Source organism: Merops nubicus, unplaced genomic scaffold, assembly GCF_000691845.1.
Source record: "Merops nubicus isolate BGI_N331 unplaced genomic scaffold, ASM69184v1 scaffold10333, whole genome shotgun sequence".
In the NCBI taxonomy this organism is placed as follows: domain Eukaryota; kingdom Metazoa; phylum Chordata; class Aves; order Coraciiformes; family Meropidae; genus Merops; species Merops nubicus.
In genome coordinates, this window is record NW_008598285.1 from 101,717 (window position 1) to 123,463 (window position 21,747).

At 39.5% G+C, this 21,747-nt stretch overlaps 1 protein-coding gene across 1 annotated transcript in view; it reads left to right on the plus strand.

The window, feature by feature from the left end:
- LOC103769766 (protein kinase C-binding protein NELL1-like) overlaps positions 1–21,747 on the plus strand; it is a gene marked incomplete at both ends in the record, with an annotated part of 130,057 nt that overhangs the window by 94,055 nt on the left and 14,255 nt on the right. The window contains 1 exon segment of the mRNA XM_008937001.1: positions 2,310–2,435. Within this exon segment, the coding sequence (XP_008935249.1) occupies positions 2,310–2,435 (126 nt within the window).

The window sequence follows — 21,747 nt, forward strand, 5'->3', positions numbered from 1 at the left end:
ACCTAGAAAGATTGAGAAGAGTTAAATAAATGAGCAAAGTTTGAAGAGAGCAATTTTTTTTGTTCCTTCAGCTTCCTTTGTTAGGCCCAGTCTTTTTCTTCTTGAGCTCAAGGATTTCTGCAGCAACCCAGTGTCAGTTGTTCTCAATGCCTCTATTTATAGTTAAGTCACCACTTGAAATCCTTAGTCTCCCTTTGAGAAATTCTCCCATAATGATATTTTCATATAGGCTGTGAATTTTCTTTTTATCTCTGTCTGTTCTCATATTTTTGTGTTACAGTAATGTGGGCCTTGCTTGCAATGAATCAGAGTTCAAATTCCTTCACCTCTGAGACTTTTAATCCTCTCGCTTCCCTTTGGGAGTATTCAGTGTCCAGTGAATTCAGTGAGGAACCTGGAGATAGAAGGTAGTGCATAAGGTTAATTTTCAGGTGAATTGGTTGCTGTTTTGACATTCTTGCTTTCTTTTTGTTCCTTTCTCTTTTATGCTGGAAAATTATTAGATATGCAAGAACAAAACTCCTCAAAGCTATACTCCAAAAGCCTATTAAAAAGAGGCTGCAAGCAAGAACAGTGTGAACACACGTCAACACCTGAGTGTTTCCCAAGTGGCTCTAGCATTCAGTGGTGTGATAACAAGACATGTGGGAGGAATTTTCTTGGCTTTTATCTTCCATATATTGATGCTCCTAACTTTTTAAAATTCATTTCATCAAGTGGCACTGCAACAGAAACAACAAATGCAGCAAGGAGGTAGTTCAAGGTGTTTGCAGTGGTATACAAAGTCTTTTGCCTCCGGGCCATCATTTCTAATTGAGCCCAGGTTGGCAGCAGTCAGAAATCACAGCCAGCTGACAGCTGTTCAGTGGCCAACACAAAACGATTTAACTAGTAGTTCCTACTGGACAGATGTCTGTAGTATAGTGTGTGAGCATAGCTGACATGTGTTTCATTTTCAGAGGAAGGTATCTCAGCTGCAGCTGCTTTGGTTTAGGAAGGTTAAAGATACCTGAATTTAGGCAGCCAAGAACTGCGTGTGTGCGCAATTAAACTCTCCCACCTTCGGGGGTTAAACCCTGATGCTGTGGAGCCTAACCCCCTGTAGCACTTCCACTGTGTCTCCATAAGTGCGGCATGCTGAGGGATAAGGGAGATTGTAGCTTGGTCTCTGCAGGTGGCTGGGCAGAGGGATGTAGTAGGAGTCCACACTGTGGGGTGACCAGCACATCTGCACCCCACTGGCTGGGGAAGTTCTTCAGCTGTGTTGCCACTTAATACCTTTCTTGAGTGTGAGCAGTCATTAACAAGGAGAAAGCAATAGGGGAAAAAAAAGTGTGATTTATCCTTCTTTCTATGGACATATGTAACACTAGACTTCCTCTTTTGAAAGCCATGAATTACTTTATGTAAAAGCTGTGCTACTAAGCGGAAAATCTATCCTACTGAGAAGAAAATCAAGAGAATTCTTCAGTATAATATCTAGTTTTGTGGGGAAGGAAGTGGGAAGGTTCTACAGTTTACAATATCACACAGCTTTGGGGTGTTTAAACAGGCAAGTAAATGATAGGTTTGACTCACTACTGTGAAAATAGTTTTGAATTTTGGATTTGCAGCAGCAGTAGAGATTGCTCAAGAAAAGAGAAATGGGGTCAAGTGTTTACTGCTCCTTAGTCATCTTTTTATTCCATTGGCATGATAGTAAAGCAAGCTTAAAAGGGGCTTAGGTGACTGGCTCAGTCTTCTGCTTGTGCAGGCTGTGGAAGTGGCACAGAGCACTGCTCAGTAACTGCTGCAGCGGGGTGTCAGAGCATTTGGATGAATCTGGAGGGCTGGAAAAGTCACTGATCAACTCAGCAATTGAATCCACTACATTGTTCTGACAAACACTGCTGTGTCATGTCAGTCCAGGACTGCACCTGTGTGCAGAGTTACTATGCCTTCATGCTTTAGTTTACTGATGAGAGACAATTAGGATATTCAGCATTGTGTACCTGTGATGCTGTTCTGTGTGTTTGAAAACTCTATGTCAGTTTTTGTTATTTAACATTGTCATAGAAAAACCCCAAATGTCTGTGTTACTTTTGCAGGGTTAATTTGATGAAGAACAGCAGAAGGAACCCATTACTATGATACAGAAAATTTAGCTCTAATTTAAGGAATAAATTTCTAATGAATTTGCCTTGTTCTTTAATGCTAGAGTTAAACCAGATTGCCTTTGGAGCTGTGAATGGGATTTGTTTTCTCTTGCTCTAATGTTCTGTTCCGTTACTCATGTTGCTGAGCCTTTCCTTGGTGGTTCTCCCCTGCAGACATCGATGAGTGTGCTGCCAAGATGCATTATTGCCACGCCAACACCGTGTGCGTCAACCTGCCCGGGTCCTACCGCTGCGACTGCGCCACGGGCTATGTGCGCGTGGATGACTTCTCCTGCACAGGTGAGCTCTGGGGCACTGGGACTCCCTGTGCTGTGTCTGTTACGTGGTGCCACACCAAATGCCACTGACGAGCTGGCCCTCTGCTGCCACAGCGTTTAGGCAGGAGCGAGATAGTTGAACGTGGCATAAGGAACTTGGAGGGTGGCTCACAAATCCCCATGGTGCATGCACGGAGTGCTTTTGTCAGCCAGAGCATAGTCCTTTCATGTCCCATGGCTGCCTTGTCTGTGAGGTGCAAAGACTGAGATGAGGTCACACATGTAGTGAGGAGAAATAACATTTTATACTTGTGGTTTAAAACTGGCCAGTGAGTTGAAACGTGAGAAATTATCCAGGAGGAGAAACTTGTTGGACAGAGTTGAGGCAAATAGGTAAAATCAAAACTGAAAACATGTCAACTCCTTGAAACCTATTACTAGTAGGTGGTTTGGAAATTGTTGTTATTAATGCTGAGAATTAATGTCTCTAAAACTGTGGCACAGGTTATTTAGAAAAGAGTACGAATATTGCAGCAGTAGACAATAAATCTAGTGATTCTTTTTTAATATCTGTCAGCAAAATAAGCTCTAAAAATTCTTAGTGGAAAGTAGGTAGGTCTTGTTTCCATCTAGAGGTTGTTAAGGGACCTTCTCTGGGAAAAATGTGAGGAGCTGCTGGAAAGCTTGGCCCAACTGTACCTCACTGGATAACATCTTTCAATAGCAACACTTCAGAAAGGCTTCTCTCAGAATTATTTTAATGGCACACCTGTCTGGCAAAGGAGGAAAATATCAGGCAGGTTTATTGTAATTGAAGTAAGTCAGTTTGACACAATACTGTGTTTAGAATTGTGTTGGGTGAGCTGTGTTTTCAAGTGGAAAGATGGCCTGGGAATATTCAATATGAGAATGACTTCCAGCCTGGAATAACTGTGTTGTAACACGTGTTCCCCTTAGGGGAAGTCACAGGGAATGTTGACTTGCATGATGACAGCATGTCTTGTAGCTACGATTATGTTGTTTATAAAAACTGTAGGGAAGTCCTGCCCACCTCTTAAGAGAGGCTGATACTAAATAGCTGTCAGGAATTTGATTTTTGTTTTGCCCAGAGAGTCATTATTTCTATATAGTCTTTGTCTGTTGAGTAAACTTCTGAGTGAACTCTGAATTTTTCTTGATCTTTTACAATCTGCCACGTCAGTCATGTTTCAAACCTTATGTTTTGTTATAAATGTGTGTGCTGTGTGAGGTAGTGGCCTTCACAGCGAGAGGAAAAGTGGTTTTGATAATCTGACCCTTGCTTTCCATACATGCACTGCTAATTTCCTCATGTTCCTGTCCTTCCAGCAAGGCACTACCATTAGGCATGCCAAGTGGTTTAGAAAGCAGAGTATTTGTGATTTACAGAAAAAGTATAAAATAGTAAGACAAGCTGCTTGACAGTAATGGGTGAACTTTCACTTAATATGTGTGCACAAAAAAAATCCAGAATGTATACAAGAACAAAATAATAGATTGAGATAACTATTTCTTGCAGGTGATTACCTTGCTAAAATGACTTTTTTTTTGACATCACAGTTAGAGAGCACAGCAAGTATGTAACACAGATGAAACTTGGTTCATTGCCTGTTGTATCTAGAAATAATTTTATGTTATAATAATAAACGTATTTAAAAGAGGTGTTGTGCAATAGAACCACTAATTCTGATTTTGTGTCTTGCATTAAGGTTATACAGAGTTCTCTTCTCATGAATCTTAAAAAACACATAACGATAATAAAAATCAGGTAGCAAATACTTAGCTTGTTGCCCTGCATGCTGGCATCAATGTATAGCAGGCACAAGTGAAATAGATTGTAGTTATTGTTCAGTTTTTAAAATTTATTTCTCTCTCTATTCAAGCAAAGTAAATGAGAAATTATCTTGTTATTGAACTATGCATCTGGGGACAAACCTAACAGCCTGAGACGGGCTGGCGTTCTCATTACAACTGGATTTTGTCTTTGGAGGATCGAGCTCTAACAGGTTCAAGACAAGGGTTAACAAGTTCCAAATGTAAATGCTTAAGGCACATACACAGCATTGCACATATTTTACACACTGTTGGTCTAAAAGCAGTGTAATTCCACAGAGCAAGAGATACTGTGTTTTGGGAAGTCTGAGTCTAACTCAGCAAGGTACAAAGTCATTGCCTGCTGGTTCTGGGTGCTGCTGGGCAGGCCTCTGCTTGGTGGCCTTGGTGCCTGCCCCTGTGCTCCAGTGGCTTTCAAAAGGTGGAAAGCAGTGATATGTGGAAGCTGTAAGTCAGAAACAATTTTTAAGGTGAGTGAAATTATGATATTGAGGGCTTTATCTGCATAAAAAGAAATGAAGTGAATATTGAAATGCTAGGTCGATTTGAATTGAACAAAATTAAATTAATTTGGCTATTGCTGAATTTTAAATATGCAGCTTCCAGTGTGTTTTCTAATAATCCTGTGTCCTTCTCAGTCAGACTAAAATAATTTCTACTGTTTTCATATTGATGGAACTTTTCTTCCCAAAACAATATTTTATATTATTTTCCATTCCTCATGGTGAGAACTGGAGCAGGAACTTCCCATGACTATCAGAAAGAAGCTGCTGTGTGGGAAGTTGTGCAGGTGCATAGAAAATGCACTCATGGGGACGGTGACTAAAACAATTTTCTGGGTAAAGTGTACAATTATATTAAATCCTGATATGTTGCAGTGCGCCTCCTGGAGACAGAGGTTTCTGTTGCCTCTTTGTCCCCAAACATGGGCACACATCCAGAATTTTCCATCTTTCCCAGGTTGTGATTGGCTTAGCCACCACAAGACCAATCCCCTAACACCCATTGGACCCCTGACCTGTCAGTAACCCATCTCTGTACCCTTACAGGACAATGCCTTTGTAAACCCACCTACCAACCTGTTAAAAACCCCTGGCCCCAAGGCCACATGCTCTTTCGCTTCTCCCCTGGGGTGGGTGCTGTTTCAGTGCCTGCCTTAGGTGTTTTTTGTTTGTTATTTTCATGTTATTAAAACCTTTTATTTTGGAAGAAAGCGATCATTGCCCATCCCTCCTTTACTCACCACTGCCCTCCTCTTCGCTGAAGACCACCCTGGAGGTAATACGGGGGTCCCGCTGGGGGTGTTTTCTTCCCGGGCAAAACCAGCGGGTTTAAAACCCCTCCAAAATATGTTTTTGATAAGTTATACTGAACTATGGTTTAAAGTGAAGTAGTGGCTATTTTAGTATATAATCAGTATTCATTCTCACATAAGCGAAAGACCTGGTGTGTTGAGGTTCATCCTGTGGTATTTTGACAGGTTAGCCTAGCCACGACTTTAACCTGCCTTCACCAAGAAAGGCACATTACTCTTTTTCTGCTTACCCATTGCTTGGGCTTTGAGCTCTGAATGTCAATTAAGTTGTTGAGTGAAAGACAGTTTTATCAAGAAAAGTTGCCCTTGAATAGGAAGCTGCTTTCCGTCTCTTCTTGTGCCACTGACAGGTTGTTTATCTGTTCTCAGGTAAATCACAGGCTTGTCCATTCTGAAAATGGCAGCAAGATTTGCTGCTCCACATGTTCTCGTTTACTGGAATCTACTGATTTAAAGCATTTTATTGACTTCCACAGGCTTTTACCCTGCTTGCTTGTTGAAAAACAAGTTCTCTTGGGCTGCTTTTTGCTAACATACCAGTTCAGTAGTTTGCTTCAAAAGTGCAGTATTTAGTTTCATGCTTTTTGAACCATTATAAATTACACAATAAAAATCTCATGATTTTATTTTTCATGGGCTGTATCTGTTCTCTGGTATTATTTTGAAAATGCATGTATATGATTCTTCTGTAGTTTGAAATGACAATATATATTTTCTATGTCCCATTGCTATTCAATTAAGTAAAAAAAAAATGCTATTTCATCTTAATAGGCTCTAAGTTATGTGTAATAAGTACATATATTATGCTGATATGAAGAGGAAGCAGTGTAGGTGGGTCCCATCTCTTTTTGCACGTTACTAGCATTTTCTGTGAAGAAATTCACAATGATCATGATAAAAATTCCTTGCCTTTAACATCTATGATAGGCAATGAAAATATCCCCCATTTTACAATGTTTTCACTGGGGCTGCATACAGCAGAGGAGATTTCCTAAAATCCTGCAGTCATTCAAAGAATAAGTCGTCTTATTCTGAGTAGTCACAACTGGGCTTGAATGCTTTATTTCATGGGGTTTAATTTATTTTTTTTTTAAATTCCCTACAAATGTTTACTAATTATATATTAAAGCTTAAAAAAAAGCTTTACAAATGAGAGTGACAAGACTTTTATTCCTCTATTGTCTTGTATTACCTGTGGCCTTTTAGCAAAATGCAAAAACCTCCTTTGGACTTGAGAATGACTTGGCCCATTTTGCCTCAGGGGAATCTTTTCAAGAAGTAGTATAAAAAGCAATCTGACCACTCAACATACGGCAGCAGCATCTTCTGCCAAAGTGTGCTGCGACCTATATGCAAACATCCTCCTCCTTATGCACCAACGTGACATATGGTTCTCTTCTGTGAAAGGAATCTACCTCCAGATTTTACTGTGGAGTTGTGCAGTTCTGCATGATGTTTGAACACTGCACTGTGCTTTTAACCCTTTTTCAGTTCGCGTTGTGTCATAATGTTAACAGAATTCTTTTTTTACCTTTGGTTTCTCTAAGCAATGAGTCACTAAAATGATTATATATTACTTGCAAATAGCAAGCATGTATCAACTGCAGAAGCAGGAACTATTTTCAAAATACATCATTCAGTATTTTAGTTCTCTGGAAAAATGGATGTTATATAGAAATATATTGTTTAGAAGTCTTAGAATTTAAATGTTAGCCTCTAGTTGATGTGGTAATTTGATTTACAGTATGAGTAGAGAAAAGGTAAGAAAAACTAATGATTTTGGCAGGTTATCCCGTAAATCCCTTCTATCCTGTGTGATTTCTGGAGTAACATTCAGTTTTTAATGTAATGCACCATTCAGAAGCCCTTCTGCTGCTTGTTGTTCGAAATGTGCCTCAAGCTCAGGAAAACATAGAGTTCTGAGAAATCTCATTTTCAAGGGAAAAAATAGCAGCCCCCTTCTCCTGCTCTTCCCTTCTTCCCCTCCCATCTGCGAAAGGCAACACAACCACAGAAATTTCCTGCTATGATTAGAACAAATGTTCAAATTGTTTGCTATCAGTAAAATTGATGCCTTCAGATTTTTGTTGCTGGAGTTTACCTGTCAGGTTCAAGATGGTGTGGCTGACCCCATAATAATACTAATAATGCAGCAAATATTGCAGTGGTGAAGTGGGAGTCTCGAAGGGCAGGTTACTGACCTCTCATCCAGAACCACTGTATGTGTTTGAAAAAGACCTGAATAGAAGCTTTTAGTCAGCCAATAGATAAAGCAGTCACTCTCTGAAAGACAGTGCTATTTCTGCCATCTAATCTACTGACCTCTTTTCCCCCTTTTTGGGGAACTAAATTAGCATTCAAGAAAGTAACATTAATTTTTTGCTGTGTCACTTGAACTTTTGAAGCACTGTGCAAGGTCGTGGGTTGTTCACAGAGGTAAGCAAACAAATGTTACTGCTGTTCATATGGTGGCCTGGAGTTGGTGAAATGATAGACCTGTCTGCTAGCTGCAAACCCAGGTGTGGGTCAGTAAGTAGTGAAGGTAGGTCTCTGGCAGAATAGTTTTCAGGTATGTTTTGGGGAAGAGTCCTCTTTAGGTCCTGCTGTTCTACAGAATATCATTAGTGAGTATCTTGCTTAGCATTACATAATTTTTTAAAAGAAATATTATGAAAATATTTGGGTTGAGGTTATAGTTATGTCACCGTTTATAGCTTAGGTAGCAGATGTTCAGCACAGTAGGTCTGACTGGGGGCAAGGACCTCCGGCAGATGTGGATGCTCCTGGTTTTACTTGGCACACATATATGGATATACACCCCTCTCAAGCATTCCCTGCTTTGCAATACCTTCTGTCTTCTACAGGCTGAGAACAGCCCGTTGTCCTACAAGATGCATCTTGATTTGTGTGTTTGTCTTCTCACTGCTTTGTATCTTCAGGGCAATGCTTGGGTATTTCCAAACAGATTTGAAAATTGGTCTTAACCTGAATGGATGACACTATCCTTGTATTAACTCAGCAGGCACAAAATACTCTTACTCTGGTCTCTGCTTTACTGAGATCCTTCTCTGACAAGTGCTAAAAGGCAGGACAGGGCTTAGCTCCTAGTGTTAAGTAGTACTCTTCTGTTTGAACTGCAGTCAATACCATCTCTGTTACCAGAATTGCAAAGGGAAATGTGGTTTAGTTCTAGATGCCTTGAAATACAGAAACATTTGCTTCAAGTCCCGCAGCGGGCTGTTGGCCAAGTTCAGCAGCAGGTAATCTATGCACTAGTGGGTACTGCCTGCATCAGAGAGCATTTCTTTACCCTTCAGGACAAGACAACAGAAGACTGGAAGAATATTGAGTCAATCCAGCAAAACAAAAACGGAGTGATTCCACATCAGATGACTGATATGCGGGTCTTGACTCAAAACCCATTAACTCAGGAGAAGGCTTTCAATTGCATTCATTTTGGGTTTAGATAAGTCCCGTAGAGAGATAACTAGTACACTCTTGCCATAGGGAAGCTCTGTTTGAAATACTACTAAAAATGGTGATTCTTTTGTATTGCCAGACAATGCTCTACTATCATGGATAAGGTAGCTTCTCAAAGCATCCCTAGAAGGCTGATAAGTATTTAATTGCTGTTTTGGAAAAGGAGAAGCACAGAAAAGTGGAGTATCTTGCCCAAATTCATGCTGAGACAGTGACAGCAGCAGAGAGTCTAGTGAACAGAATCAGAAAAATCAGGTGTAGGAAAGACACAGACTACACCAGCAAGGACTCAGTGAACAGTGAGGTTTATTTTGATAGGTACTGATATTTTCACAAGCAACAGCAGCAGTTCATTGAACACGGTGTGTGTGGGCCCTGAGTCACCACGTGACTTTCATGTTATAAATCTTCTCCTTCCTCTTTCCATGCCTTTTTGTAACATCTTTTGTTACTTTGGAGTTGAATTACTCCCCAGTCCTCTAATTTTAATTTCCCTGTTACCTTTTTTTTGTTCCTGACTTCACCTTCATTTACTGAGTTTAACTGCAACATTTTTTACATTGCTTCCTTTAAAAAAAATGCCGTTGGGAACCCGCGTATTATTTACTCCTAAGTGCTTTCAATCTGAGGAAAAAATGTAGTAAAAATGTAATATTTATAGTGATTTAAATTCCTCACTGGTAAATAGTTTAATTAAACGTTTTTGTGCTTTCCTGTGCTCTAGGCATGGAAGTGTTGCTAATTTGTCCAGAGTAGCTGGTAATCCTTTCAAGTCCTTTTGATGCATTGATTTTCTGTAACTTTATTAATACTAAGATTAATTAAACAGCTGACCGCAAATCATGCTGATAGTTGTATTTCTTGACTTAGGCATAATTAGCATTTTTACATGATTTCTTAGCTACAGCATTTTGTGCTGGTATATACGCTATCAGAAAAAAATTAGTATTTTAGCTTGTTTTGCATATATTCATGTTCATGCTTATGCATAAACTTAGGCATTAAGCTCATGCTTAAAAATAATATTATTGATTTAATGCTCATTCAAGACCCATGAATAAAGCGGTCTATCTAAAGAAGAAGCAAAGGCAAGCCTTTCCTGGTCACCTGGTCAGCATTTGTCCTGAGCTCTCTTATGGCAGGATTTCTCCTTGATATATTAGGACTAAATCCATTTCTATGACTCACAGATTCTTGATCCCTAATACAAGCAGTCTGTGAGGTGAGAGATGGAATGAGAGAAACCACACCAGTTTCTTGGTGGGAACATGCTGTCTTGAGAACATGCAGCAGCTGCAGGATCGATGTCCATGGCTGGAAGCAAAAAGCTCTCATGTTTTAGTCATCTACTTCCACAGTAAGTGTTCATGCCTTCAGGAGTGTAACTTCATTTTGGGAAACAGTTTATTCAATCAAATTCAGATCTTTTTAGAGTTCTAACAACTTGGGTTTGTCATCTTCTTTGTCCAAATAATTCCCTCATGCTGTATTCTGTTTCTAGAAACCATTTGTAACAAACTCTTTGTTCTTCGGACATGGAGTTGAACTCTGCTACTAAATCATGGAAGTAACTGAATCCCAGAGAAGGGTATCTGGCTCGCCACTCCTCTTCCAGGCAGGATCCAAGGACCCTGAAACATCGTTTGTCTTATCTGCTTTTAACAAAACCCAAACAACTTCAATGAGGGAAATTCCTTAATCCCCTTTTTGTGTTCGTTCTCCCCCCCAGTACTTATCTTATTCAGAAAGATTTGCTGAATGGCTACCTTAAATCTCCCTTGCCACAGTTTGAGCCTGTCACCTCTTGTCATATTCTCAGTGAACACGGAGAGTGCTTTGACCTTTCTATTTGCAGTCCTTTTTAATATTTAAAGTCTCTTTTCATGAATATGCTTTATTCTTCTCATCTGTAACCTAGGAGCCTATTTTTAGGTTTATGGCTGAACAGTACAGAGATACTCTAAGTGGTTGTCCTTAAGAACTTCATGTGATCTCTTCAGAAAAATCTGTGCCTGTGCCCCCAAACTTTTGGTGTCTCACAGAAGTTTCTTTGTGTTAAGCTGCAAGATTATTGTTGCGTGTCAAGGAAAATGATTTAAAGAATGGTCCCAGGTAAGAGGCACAGCGTGCATGGGGTCAGCAAGTCAGACAGACAGATGTGGCCTAAACCTCCCATATTGACGCTCACAGCCTGCGGTTGTGTTAGTGTCTGCTACCAAAGGCTGGTTGGCCAGGCACAGTGCTGATCGTGCTGGACAGGAGTTCTCTATTTGCCCTGCTATATCCTCTTTCTATGTCCAAACACATTGTTCAGCTAGACAAAGAAGAAATGTCAGATGGATGACGAATGGCCAGGTACAGAGTCTAGACTGTTTGCTTTTGGTGCTTGAATGGATTATATGGCTTGTCTGAGTTGAGTAATAATGAGCACGCTACTGTTGGAAAAGAGGAGGAAAAAAGGCTCAAACTCTCCACCAGTGTGCATGTGTGTATCTTGCGGTGTGTAGTACCTGGAGGCTGATGGGACCGATATCTGTACGCATTGGACACACATGTGGTGCACACACAAACATTTCTTCCACAGAACTCTCATACAGAGAAAGAGGAGCCCATTCATGTTGGAACATGGGAGTGCCAAATTCTTACCACTTTGATTTAAGGAAGGGTGGAAGTGATCGGGAATGCGATCTAGAAAGGCCAGGAACTTGCAGTGTGTTAAGTGGAATTTGACAAGGATGTAACTTGGGGATTTCCTCCTGAAAGGCCATGTGTCATGGTGAATGAGGCTAGTCTGCCAAGGAACAGCTGGCACATCTGTGGCATGTGCAGCACTTTGCTGTTCTGCTGTTGTATCTTTGTATTTGCTCTTTGGATTTAAGTTTTCCACAGTAAAGCCTTTATTGCTGAAACAGGAATTCTGTAAAGCTTGTTAAATTCAAGAGAAAATTTTCCATAAACTTCATGGTGCTTATGTCTGATGGGCTTTTCTGACAGTAAGAAATACGCATGACAAAGGCTTTTGCAGGTCTTGGTTTTTCCTTTTTTAATCTAAATGTGCGTTTTATACGCAAGGAAACAATATATTAACATTTCTTACTTAGCTATGATCTCATTTTTTATACCTGCGCTGAATATTTCATAAATGTGTGCCTATTGATTGGGAGACAGCTAATATTTTATTAATAGCTATCGATCCTTGAGTATCTGTTACTGTATACAAGCGATCAAAGAATCACCTTCTGAGCAATCATAGATACTGACATTGAACCTTAGGACCCTGGTTCAATGACAGGTGTCTGTTATTTGTTTGAAGGCCTGGGGTTTTTTGTAAGCCCTGTTTAGACATGCATTGTGGATTGTCCAGCTCTTGCTTTGCTGGTTCTGAACCTTCTCAGGTACGTCAAAAAAGGCTCTTTTTCAGCAGAAATGTGTTCTAGGGAGTGGGGGACAGGGCAGAGGTTCTATTGCTCTGAATGTGTGCAGTGTGGTTTGTCCTTCTGCATGGTCTCATTCTGGTTTTGGAGGACCTTTATCCCCTGTCTACAAACAAGAATATTGAGATATGGATAATATTTGCAGGTGTATGCTTATGTGTCTGATAACCTAGCTGTCCTAAATTTATTTTTGGATTTGTAGATGGTGAATAACCATATATCTGGTAGTGTTGCCTTTCTGCAATGTTTGTGAAATAATTTTAAAAGGTGTAGAGGAGCTGCCACAGGCAAGCAGACTTGCTTAGTCCTTAAGAAATTCAGCCTATGGGAGTAGCACAGGGAGGGGGAGAAAGAGAGGTGCTTTGATCTATCACTTTGTAGTTAATGTTTTCATGCTTTCTACTGTAGGCTTTTTGCCTCCCAGTATGAAAATTCCTATTTAGTTACATGATTGCTTGTAATAATTGCTCAAACTGGGGATTTTTCTGACTCTCCCAGAAATGGCTCTTATTCTTCATTGTCAGAGAAGTGGGACAGTGCTGAGCAAATGAATTACACAGTCCTGCTAATAGAACAAGAATACTCTATTGCCATTTTTATGTGCTTAGAATTTTTTTTTCTAGGATTTACAAATAAAGTTCATTATTAGAAAATACAGTTAATGAGATAATCAGAGTGAGATATTCAGGTGTTTTGGGGAAGGCTTTCCTATTATGACAGGTGATAGCAGAAGGGGCCAGAAAACAGGGCTGCCAAGCAAAGGCTAAGGGTGGCCATGGTGAGACAGCTTAATGACCTGTAAGGGTAAAATATTGTTTTCCTACTTATTTATTTACGATGAAGAACAGCTTCCATGTTTTCAGGATCCTAGGGATTTGGTCTAGTCTGCTTTGTGCTTCTCATAGTGGCGGGTTCTATTTCACAAAATTTAATGCCTGTATGCTTTTGTAATGCTGAACTATCTACCAATATTTGTCCTTTATGCTAGTTTTTGGCTTGCTTGTTTATTGCTGGTTTTTGGCTTTCAGGATAGCACAAGTGTTGAAAGTGGTGTTCTGTGGAATATCTACATAGCAAATTCTTCTTCAAACAATGAATACACTGAAGAATACAAGAATGTGTATATTATATGTACACATGCAGTCCACAAAGGGGCAAGGGAACTCTGTGATCTTTGGAGATTTGCTTTCAGATAGATTCCTTGGTATCTATCCAATTCTGAACTGGATCCTGTGTTGTAATTAGGCCATAAATGTGGCTTTGCGATAAAGCAAAGACATTGCAAATGTAATCACATTCCACCACAACATAAAACGTTATTGTCTTTTTTGTGTGTGCTAGTAGTGTCTGCTCAGTGCAAAGCTAAATAAACGCTCTGTCCTTTTACTTCTCTCTTTACGTGCTTTTAAGAGGCCCACAAACCCTATGATGCATTATGTGAAACCATCAATTATCGGTGATTTATGACTAGGAGAGGTAAGTAGTTCTCTTGCCTGGCTTCGCAGTGTCTGGATGCACTTTGTTACAGAATGGGGAAAAGCAAAAAGGTAGACTCCACCTGCTACTGCTCTGCTGTTGTACATCTCTTCTGTGCAGACTCCTCCTTGCCTCATTGCATCAGCAATAATCTTTCACCTTTGGGAGAAAGAGCTTGCAGAGCACTGCAGTGAAATCATTTTGCAGCCTTTCTGTGACCCGTTGGAGCTGGGAGCTGTGTGCTGACCGGCACCCCACGTGAGCCCTGCTCTTGGGGTGCTGGAATGCCTATGGGGTATGTCAGACCTTCAGCAACAGTGCAGGGAGCTCCACGTTTCTGAGATGGTGGTGAAATCCCAGAGAAAAATCACATTTTTGGTCTGAGGTTGGACCAGGGTGTGCCTTTTGAGGAACATGGCACCATGGTCTCAACATCTTTCATCTCTGCCATGGTCCCATCCACTTGGGGTTCCCTTTTAGGGATGGGTGTAATCCTTTCTGTCTAGGAACAAGGGTAGTTAAATGTATTAAAAGCCTATTCTGTTCCCTCTTTCTCTGCCTGTCATGTGAAAATCACTTTTGATTGATTCACTCCAAATTTAGGAGACTGGGTTTGTTCCACTCCTCAGTGAAGATTGAATCCACAGTCTAAGTGACTCTTCTCTGCCCAGCCCTGGGTTCTCTAACCATTGCAAGCTCTAGTGAGATGTAAATGGCATCTGATGGTGGAGGTTCCTTGGCATTTTTTTGTTGCTGTTAGAATTGAACCACTAACTGGGATTTATAAAATCAAGAAGTTACAGATTAAAAAAAAAAATTTGAAACTAAGTTAAATAAAATTCCTAGCTGATGTGAAAAGTGTGACAATAGCTGAAATAGCAGATCTTATAGAATTATTTGCTTAGGGCACCAGGCAGAGTGAAACGTGGAAACACACATGCTGTCTTTCATGGTTGATGTTTCCAGAAGAAACAGAAAGGGCTCTTTTTAAGGGCAGCTGAGCAGCCTTGTTCCATCTGGCTTGCTGAAGCTTATGACCAGCTCTGAGTGATTGACCCACAGCCAAATGTTATTGATGATACTTGTGAAGACACCAAGAGGCTTCTTTATTGCACTGAAACTGAAGAAGTTGTATAAAAAGTCAGCTGGAAGGACTTAATCCAAGGTATTAATGGAATTTGGAATGTAACTTTTTTAAAGGAACTTTGGAAACAAAAAGCTGTAATCAGATTGGAGAATTTAATAGCCCTTAAACATTCTCATATGTATTATATTCAGACCTTTTTTTTTTTCCTTAGATACGGCTTCATGTAAAAAATTAGATGGCTAAATAGTCAGGTAACACTCAAGTTGCTCTAACTTTGGTTACCTACAAATCCCCCCAAATCCAGAGGATGGGTTTATAGTTGGTGGAAATCAAAGTGTTCATGATTATTTAGGTCTACTGACAAACTGGATTCTGAAGTATTTTTAGTTGCTGCTTTTGATTTGTTGCACTGAGATTGTTGATTTATTAAAAATCATCTGTGCCATTAGACTGCCTGTCAGGATCCATAAATTGGATGGAGGACCAAGAGCAGTTATTACCCAATGTGGATTTGGGGTTTGGCCTGCAGAAAAGGGGCTAATTAATTCACTGACAAAATAAGTGCATGCTTCTTTTGAAATATGAAGCCCTTACCTGTTACTTTTTTTCTGAAGTCGGTAGAGATTATTTTCTGATGTTATTTTAATGGATTAACTGCCTTTATAGTACTAACTTCTGGTCAGTGGGAAACTTTGTGTTAACACAGGTAGCTTCAGATACTGAGTTTAAACCAGATTAGCAAAAAACACTATAGAAACTAATGATGCATTAATGTTAAGTGCTTATTGTGCTTATATATGGGAACATTAAGAAAGCTCTTGAATGACAGTAACAGATCAAGTTTGACTCTTGTGCTGTTGTTTGTCCCAGTTCTATAGGTTTTTCAGTCACAGACGGTTTAAGGATAAACCACTAGCAAAATTAAAAGCTGTTGCTCCTGGTTTATTAGCATGGAGCCACTCCTACTGGCTCAAGATTTGTGTAGTAAACAAATAAAGGTCTTAAAAGTATGCCTTACAGAAAGTCAGGATGAGACTCGGGAACTACTCAAGTTACTGGAATGATTTTGTGAGGTGCTGAGCTGCTGGTTGCTACTAAATGCTACTGCAGGCATGGGTTGGCCTGTCTGTCAAAAGGAAAACTTGTCAAGCTGGATTTGAACTTGCAAAGTATTAAGCATCTGCTGCAAAATTGAGCTCCTTCCCTTTTTGAATGCTGATGTGGACAGTGGGTTGTCAGCACATCTCCAGAAGGACCCTGTACTATGGATGTGTTGGCCTCTGCTTTGATGAACTTTTCTGTCTCTCCTTTCGATGTGCTACATGGGAATCAAAGTTAAGCAAGTTTAGGTAGTGATTGAGGACATGAACTCTGTAAACAGTTGGACCTTGAGCTATTACTATTTTAGTCTTTTAATATCTTGGACTTTTTTTTTTCCCCCCTAAATGGATTTAAGAGCTATGTTCTGAACAGAGGCTGCTTATATAAAAAGCCACATCTCCTTTACGATGTTAAAAAAAGAAAAAAGTAAATTGGTATCATGGAGGACTTTTCCCAATGACTTCTTTAATGAATCCTGCCTGTTTCTCTTTGTGGACAGCTCTTATGACCACAGTAATTCTGTGCAGAGAAAGGTCTCCTGTCCTTTTCTGTCTTATGAAGACATCATTGTGGGTGATTGTCTCAGAATTATTTTTAAATATGATTCCATTAAGTCTTAGGAATATAAAGCAGAGTCCCTTTTTAAGCTGAGAAAGTTATACAAGTGGTGCTTTTTACCTTTCTTCTATTAGTTACTGGTATTATTAATTCCTAGGATTATATGTGCCTTTTTAGTGAAGTCTGATTTCAATCTGAGAAATGGTGGTCTGAAGATCCTGTGGTAGTTTTTTCATTCTCTGATTATTCACAGCTTAATATAATGTTACCTTTTAGACACAAATGTTGTAAAGAGTAGACATGAGAATTACTACAGGAAGAATAAACCAAACTCCTGTCCACTGGGTATGGCACAGGGTAGCTTGAAAATTATACAGAAGTACTGAATTGGTCCAATGCTGTGCACAAAACCCCATTGCTTATCAGAACTCTTGTGCAAGTTCTTTAACACCAGCATTGCAGAGACTAAAACTCAAAGTCCTCTCCACTGCTATGAAAGATTTAATGATTTCTGCCCAATTTCTTGCTCTGACTCTAATGAAAGATGATAAATTTTGTTCATTAGGTTAAATTCTTATATAGTGAGACTGAGCACATTGGTCTTTCCTAATGCAAAGCAATGAGAAAATTCCTTTAATTTGATGCCTTCTGCTAAAGACAAAATGCAGATCTGATTTTTGAAGTGCATGTTCCCCTTGTGCCTTCAGTGATGCCTGTATTTACATGATCCATAGGTAACACACCGCCTGCCCTTTCTACATTGGCTGGCAGTCAGCAGGAGCAAGAGTGTGGGGTGCACGTCCAGAGCCCCGGGGGAGACCTGAGGGCACGTGGCACCCCCTTGAGTGCATTTGAGCCATCCTGCACTGCTGCAGGGACTGGCTCAGCTAGCCTCAGGTGAAGGCAAGAAGGCCACTTCCCACTCTTCCTCCTTCCCACAACCAAACTGTGTGTAAGCTTGGTCTTCTGTCAGCTGAATTCATGGAGAGCAAATAATTTAAGTGATGTAATCTGGAAGGCCCATTATTATATATAATAATCCTGGGTATCCTTCTAACCGAGATCTCTTGAGATAGCAGTCTAAAATCCATGATTCTAAAATTAATGATTCTAAATTAATTGCCTTTTTATTAGAACCTGGCATCTTGACCTACAATTGACCTTGTATTTACTGTTTGACTGCAGAGTTGGTTGCTCCAGAGAAAACATAGGCCTTGCTGTTACTCTGATACATCATAGAAGGAATCTTTCCTTGGTTCCATCTAATGATTATTTTGTGCCTTGAACCATAACGATCAATAGTTTCATAATTAAATCCTACCTAACAAAACTATTAATGCTTTTCATGCACATGAAGGGGCTTCTATTTTGAATATTATTGGACTTTAACTCAATACCATCTAAAGTCTTTTATCAGTTAGACCTGTTCCATCAAATGACTTTCTCTCTGTCCACCCTGATTTTTTTCCCATTTAGTTTCGCCAAGCGAGAGAGTCTTTTATTAGTATTGGGTAGGAGAGTTTCCTACATTCTGGTACTCATTTTACATACCTTTGTTGTAGCTGCTATTAACTTTCTCATAAGTACTGAGTAATCATAGTCTTTTAAATCTTTTTATTAATTTCTTTAAAGAAAACAAATGGGACCTTCCAAGGAAGAAAGTTAAGTAGGTACATGAATGTTATAGTGATATTGGAAATATAATCATTTTTATCACTTTGATGTTCCACAAAGAAGAGGATAATTGCTGCTATCTGTTTAAATCCTTCAGATGGTATTTGTTGGTGTAATTTAAATTGGCCACAATACATTATTTTCTATGTCCTTGCATTTTAAGCTCTAATATAAAAATGTGATTACTTAGCAGATGATAAAAATAAAATTGTGTCTGGAAAGGCAGTCAGGTTATTATGAAGTATCTAATCTAATTAGATGAGGCAAACTTGATGTGACTTAAACCAATCTGTTAGAAGCAACAGTCAAAGGAGAATAACAGCCAGAGAGTGTTTAACAATGTTAGTAATTATAGTCCTAAGATATTTCCATTTGGATCCTTCAAAACATGACTGTATTGAGTATCTTAGTATTTTTGTGAATCAGTTCTCTTCGTTTTACAATGAAGCACAGATTACACACAAAAATCCTACTGCAGATATTTTTTTTTGCTCCTGTAAACCTCTCTATTTTTTTTTCTTTTTTATAATTATCTGTCTGTAAGTGTTCAAATGATAACCCTTAAACTGCATATAACTGCAGTGGGAGGGCAGGAAAGTTTAGGTTTAGTGAAATACCAATTTCAGACATTGTATAGTGATGACATCTACATTTTCGTTTTTTCCTGTAGTGTCTTGACATTTGTGAATTGGTGCAGACAGTGGTGCCCCTAATTCTCCTCTGCTTTTTAAATGCTATCTCATATATCTTTAATTGGCAAGAGAAGAAATATGCAAAACTCTATAAGAATTGCAGTTGTTTGTGTTGAATGTTTTGGTGTTTTCAGTTAGCATAAAGTATACACTCTTGTTTTGCTTTAGAGAAAATACTGTTAAATATTCTGTTCTGGTTCATCTCAATTAATTTGCCTTTGAGTTTATTCTTTCTGAGCCTTTCTTACGTTTTTTTAGTGCCGAGTTGCATTTGTTACTCATTAGCTCATTTTTTTTCAGGGAATCTAAAGCTATTTGCATCCTGTTAGATCATGTTCCATTGCTCTGTCCTTCCATATCTTTTCTTACTGGCAAATGAAACTAGTTTGTATCTTATTCTTATGCCACCTCCTCTTTCTGTGTATAGCGGAGATAAATCTGAGTTGTGATGTTTCCTCCTTTGTACATGTAGGTCAGGACAATCTTTTTTTTTTTTTTTTTTTTTTTTTTTTTTTCCCTTTTAGTGCTGTATACTGTCTTTTAATTGTTTTCCATTGCTTTGGCTGCCCCAATGGTTATCATACCAGCATTGATCAGAGATGTGGAGGTCCCTTCCAGCCTACACAGAAAATGAGAAAAGCCTGTCCCAAGATGAGGTTGTAATCCTGCTCTAGTTAATGATCTTCTTTTCATAGCTCTCTTATTATTATACAGCCTACATTGTGCCTTCTCAAGCAAGAAATGGTGCTTGGTGAGCATCACAGAATAACAAATGTTTCTTTTTGAAAAGGTTTTTGAAAACCTTAGAACACAAAGTCACAGGCTGTAATCATGCCAAGTAAGTATTTCAAAGAGAATAAGCCTAAAATATGAATCTTCCTGATTTATTGTTCAGAAAAAGAATGGAAAATAGGATCATGAGCCAAAAATTGTCACTGTTCTTTGTTGGAAACAAAAGATGGAAATTACTTTTGGGTCTGGAACTAACCATTGGTTCACCCAGTCCAAATATACCACTTCCCCACGGCTGCTTTGGCTTGGGAAGGTTCAGAGGAACACACTGATGTTGGAAAATGCTTTGTGTAGCTGACTGTTTGCCACAAGATGCTGCAGGCTTATTTTAAGCCACCATTTGTTTCTCCTTTATTGTGCCATATTATTTATTCAGTTTTTGGTGATGAGGAAAGAAGGAAAATGCTTGTTTTCTCCTTATGTTCCCTCATTGTCCTCCTTCAGCAGGGATCTGCTGAGCTGTCTCAGACTGTTCCCAAAGGCCCAAGTCTAGACACAATTCTTATTTGGAAGAAAGAATTTAATATTAGGCTGCATTATGCATTGTCAGTCGGGTCTCTCATAGGGTTAACTCTGCTGAACTTTTCTTCCCACTTTGCACGGCTGCTTTTTGTAAGCTCTTTGGAAATACAGTAGCTTGGCCAGTGTTGGTGTGGTCACTGGTAACAGACTAGTGACATATCATTCATCTTTCCCAGTGTGAATACTTTTTAGGATGCCAAACACGTAACAATTAGAAAAGCTCTTTCTGCATGAAAAAGGTTACTTTTCTCTCATACAGTACTGATTCTTTTAATTCTCCTGTAATATGTATAATTTTTCAGTTATAAGATTATTCCTGGTTGACCTTATCTTGCCTCTTGTTAAATATTTGAAACACATTTTCATCGTATTAATTTTCTAAACTGCATGTGAAGGCAGTGACGTGTGCCCCACAAGATGACTTCCTCGGGTTGTGGTGGCAGGAGGTATCCCATTGACATTCAATTTGTGGTTCCAGGCACTTGTTTTGTTACACTGCCTTGTCTCACCTCTCATCTTCAGTGTGTAGTTACCTGGGACACAGGGTCAAAGCAGTATCAGAAGAAATCCTTCTTTCTCCTTCCAAATTAAACTATTAATATTTAACTATTCAAATTACTATTAATTTTTAACATCTTAATTCACTGATCTGATTCTGTGGCATTGGAACGCTTGTAACTCTTGCACCAAAGGATGTTGCTTCTGTGGCTGTAAAACAGAGCTTAGATGGAGGGCTCCTAGGTGACACCTGATCTGTATGTATGGGAGCTTGGGGCAGGAGATTTCCTCCAGGGAATTTATCACTGTGCTGCTGCAGGCCCTGTCTCTGTGCTCAGGTTTTCTGAGGAGTAGTTAAATCAAAAGCTCCATAGTCTTCTGTGGGAAAAAGTGACTTAATGACTCTAATGCTAATTTAGTGCTGATTTCAGCATTTGTACAGCATAGCTCTGGGATCCTTTGGAAAGGCCTGTAGCTCTATGACTGTATTTTCTGTTTTACACAGACGTTTGTCATGTGTCACAGAAGTGACACAAAAAACACCGATTGTTAATGATTGTAGTTGAGTTTGAGCCCTTTAATAGGAAGATGTTAAAAGGGCGAGGGTGAAATGGCTTCAAACTGGAAAAGGGTGAATTTAGGTTAGAAATTAGGATAGAGTTCTTCACTATGAGGGTGGTAAGGTACTGGAACAAGTTGCCCAGGGAAGTTGTGGATGCTCCATCACTGGATGCGTTCAAGGACAGGTTGGATGGGGTCTTGCACAACCTGGTGTAGTGGAAGGTGTCCCTGCCCATGTCAGGGGCTTGGAACCGTATGATCTTGAAGGTACCTTCCAACACAAACCGTTCTGT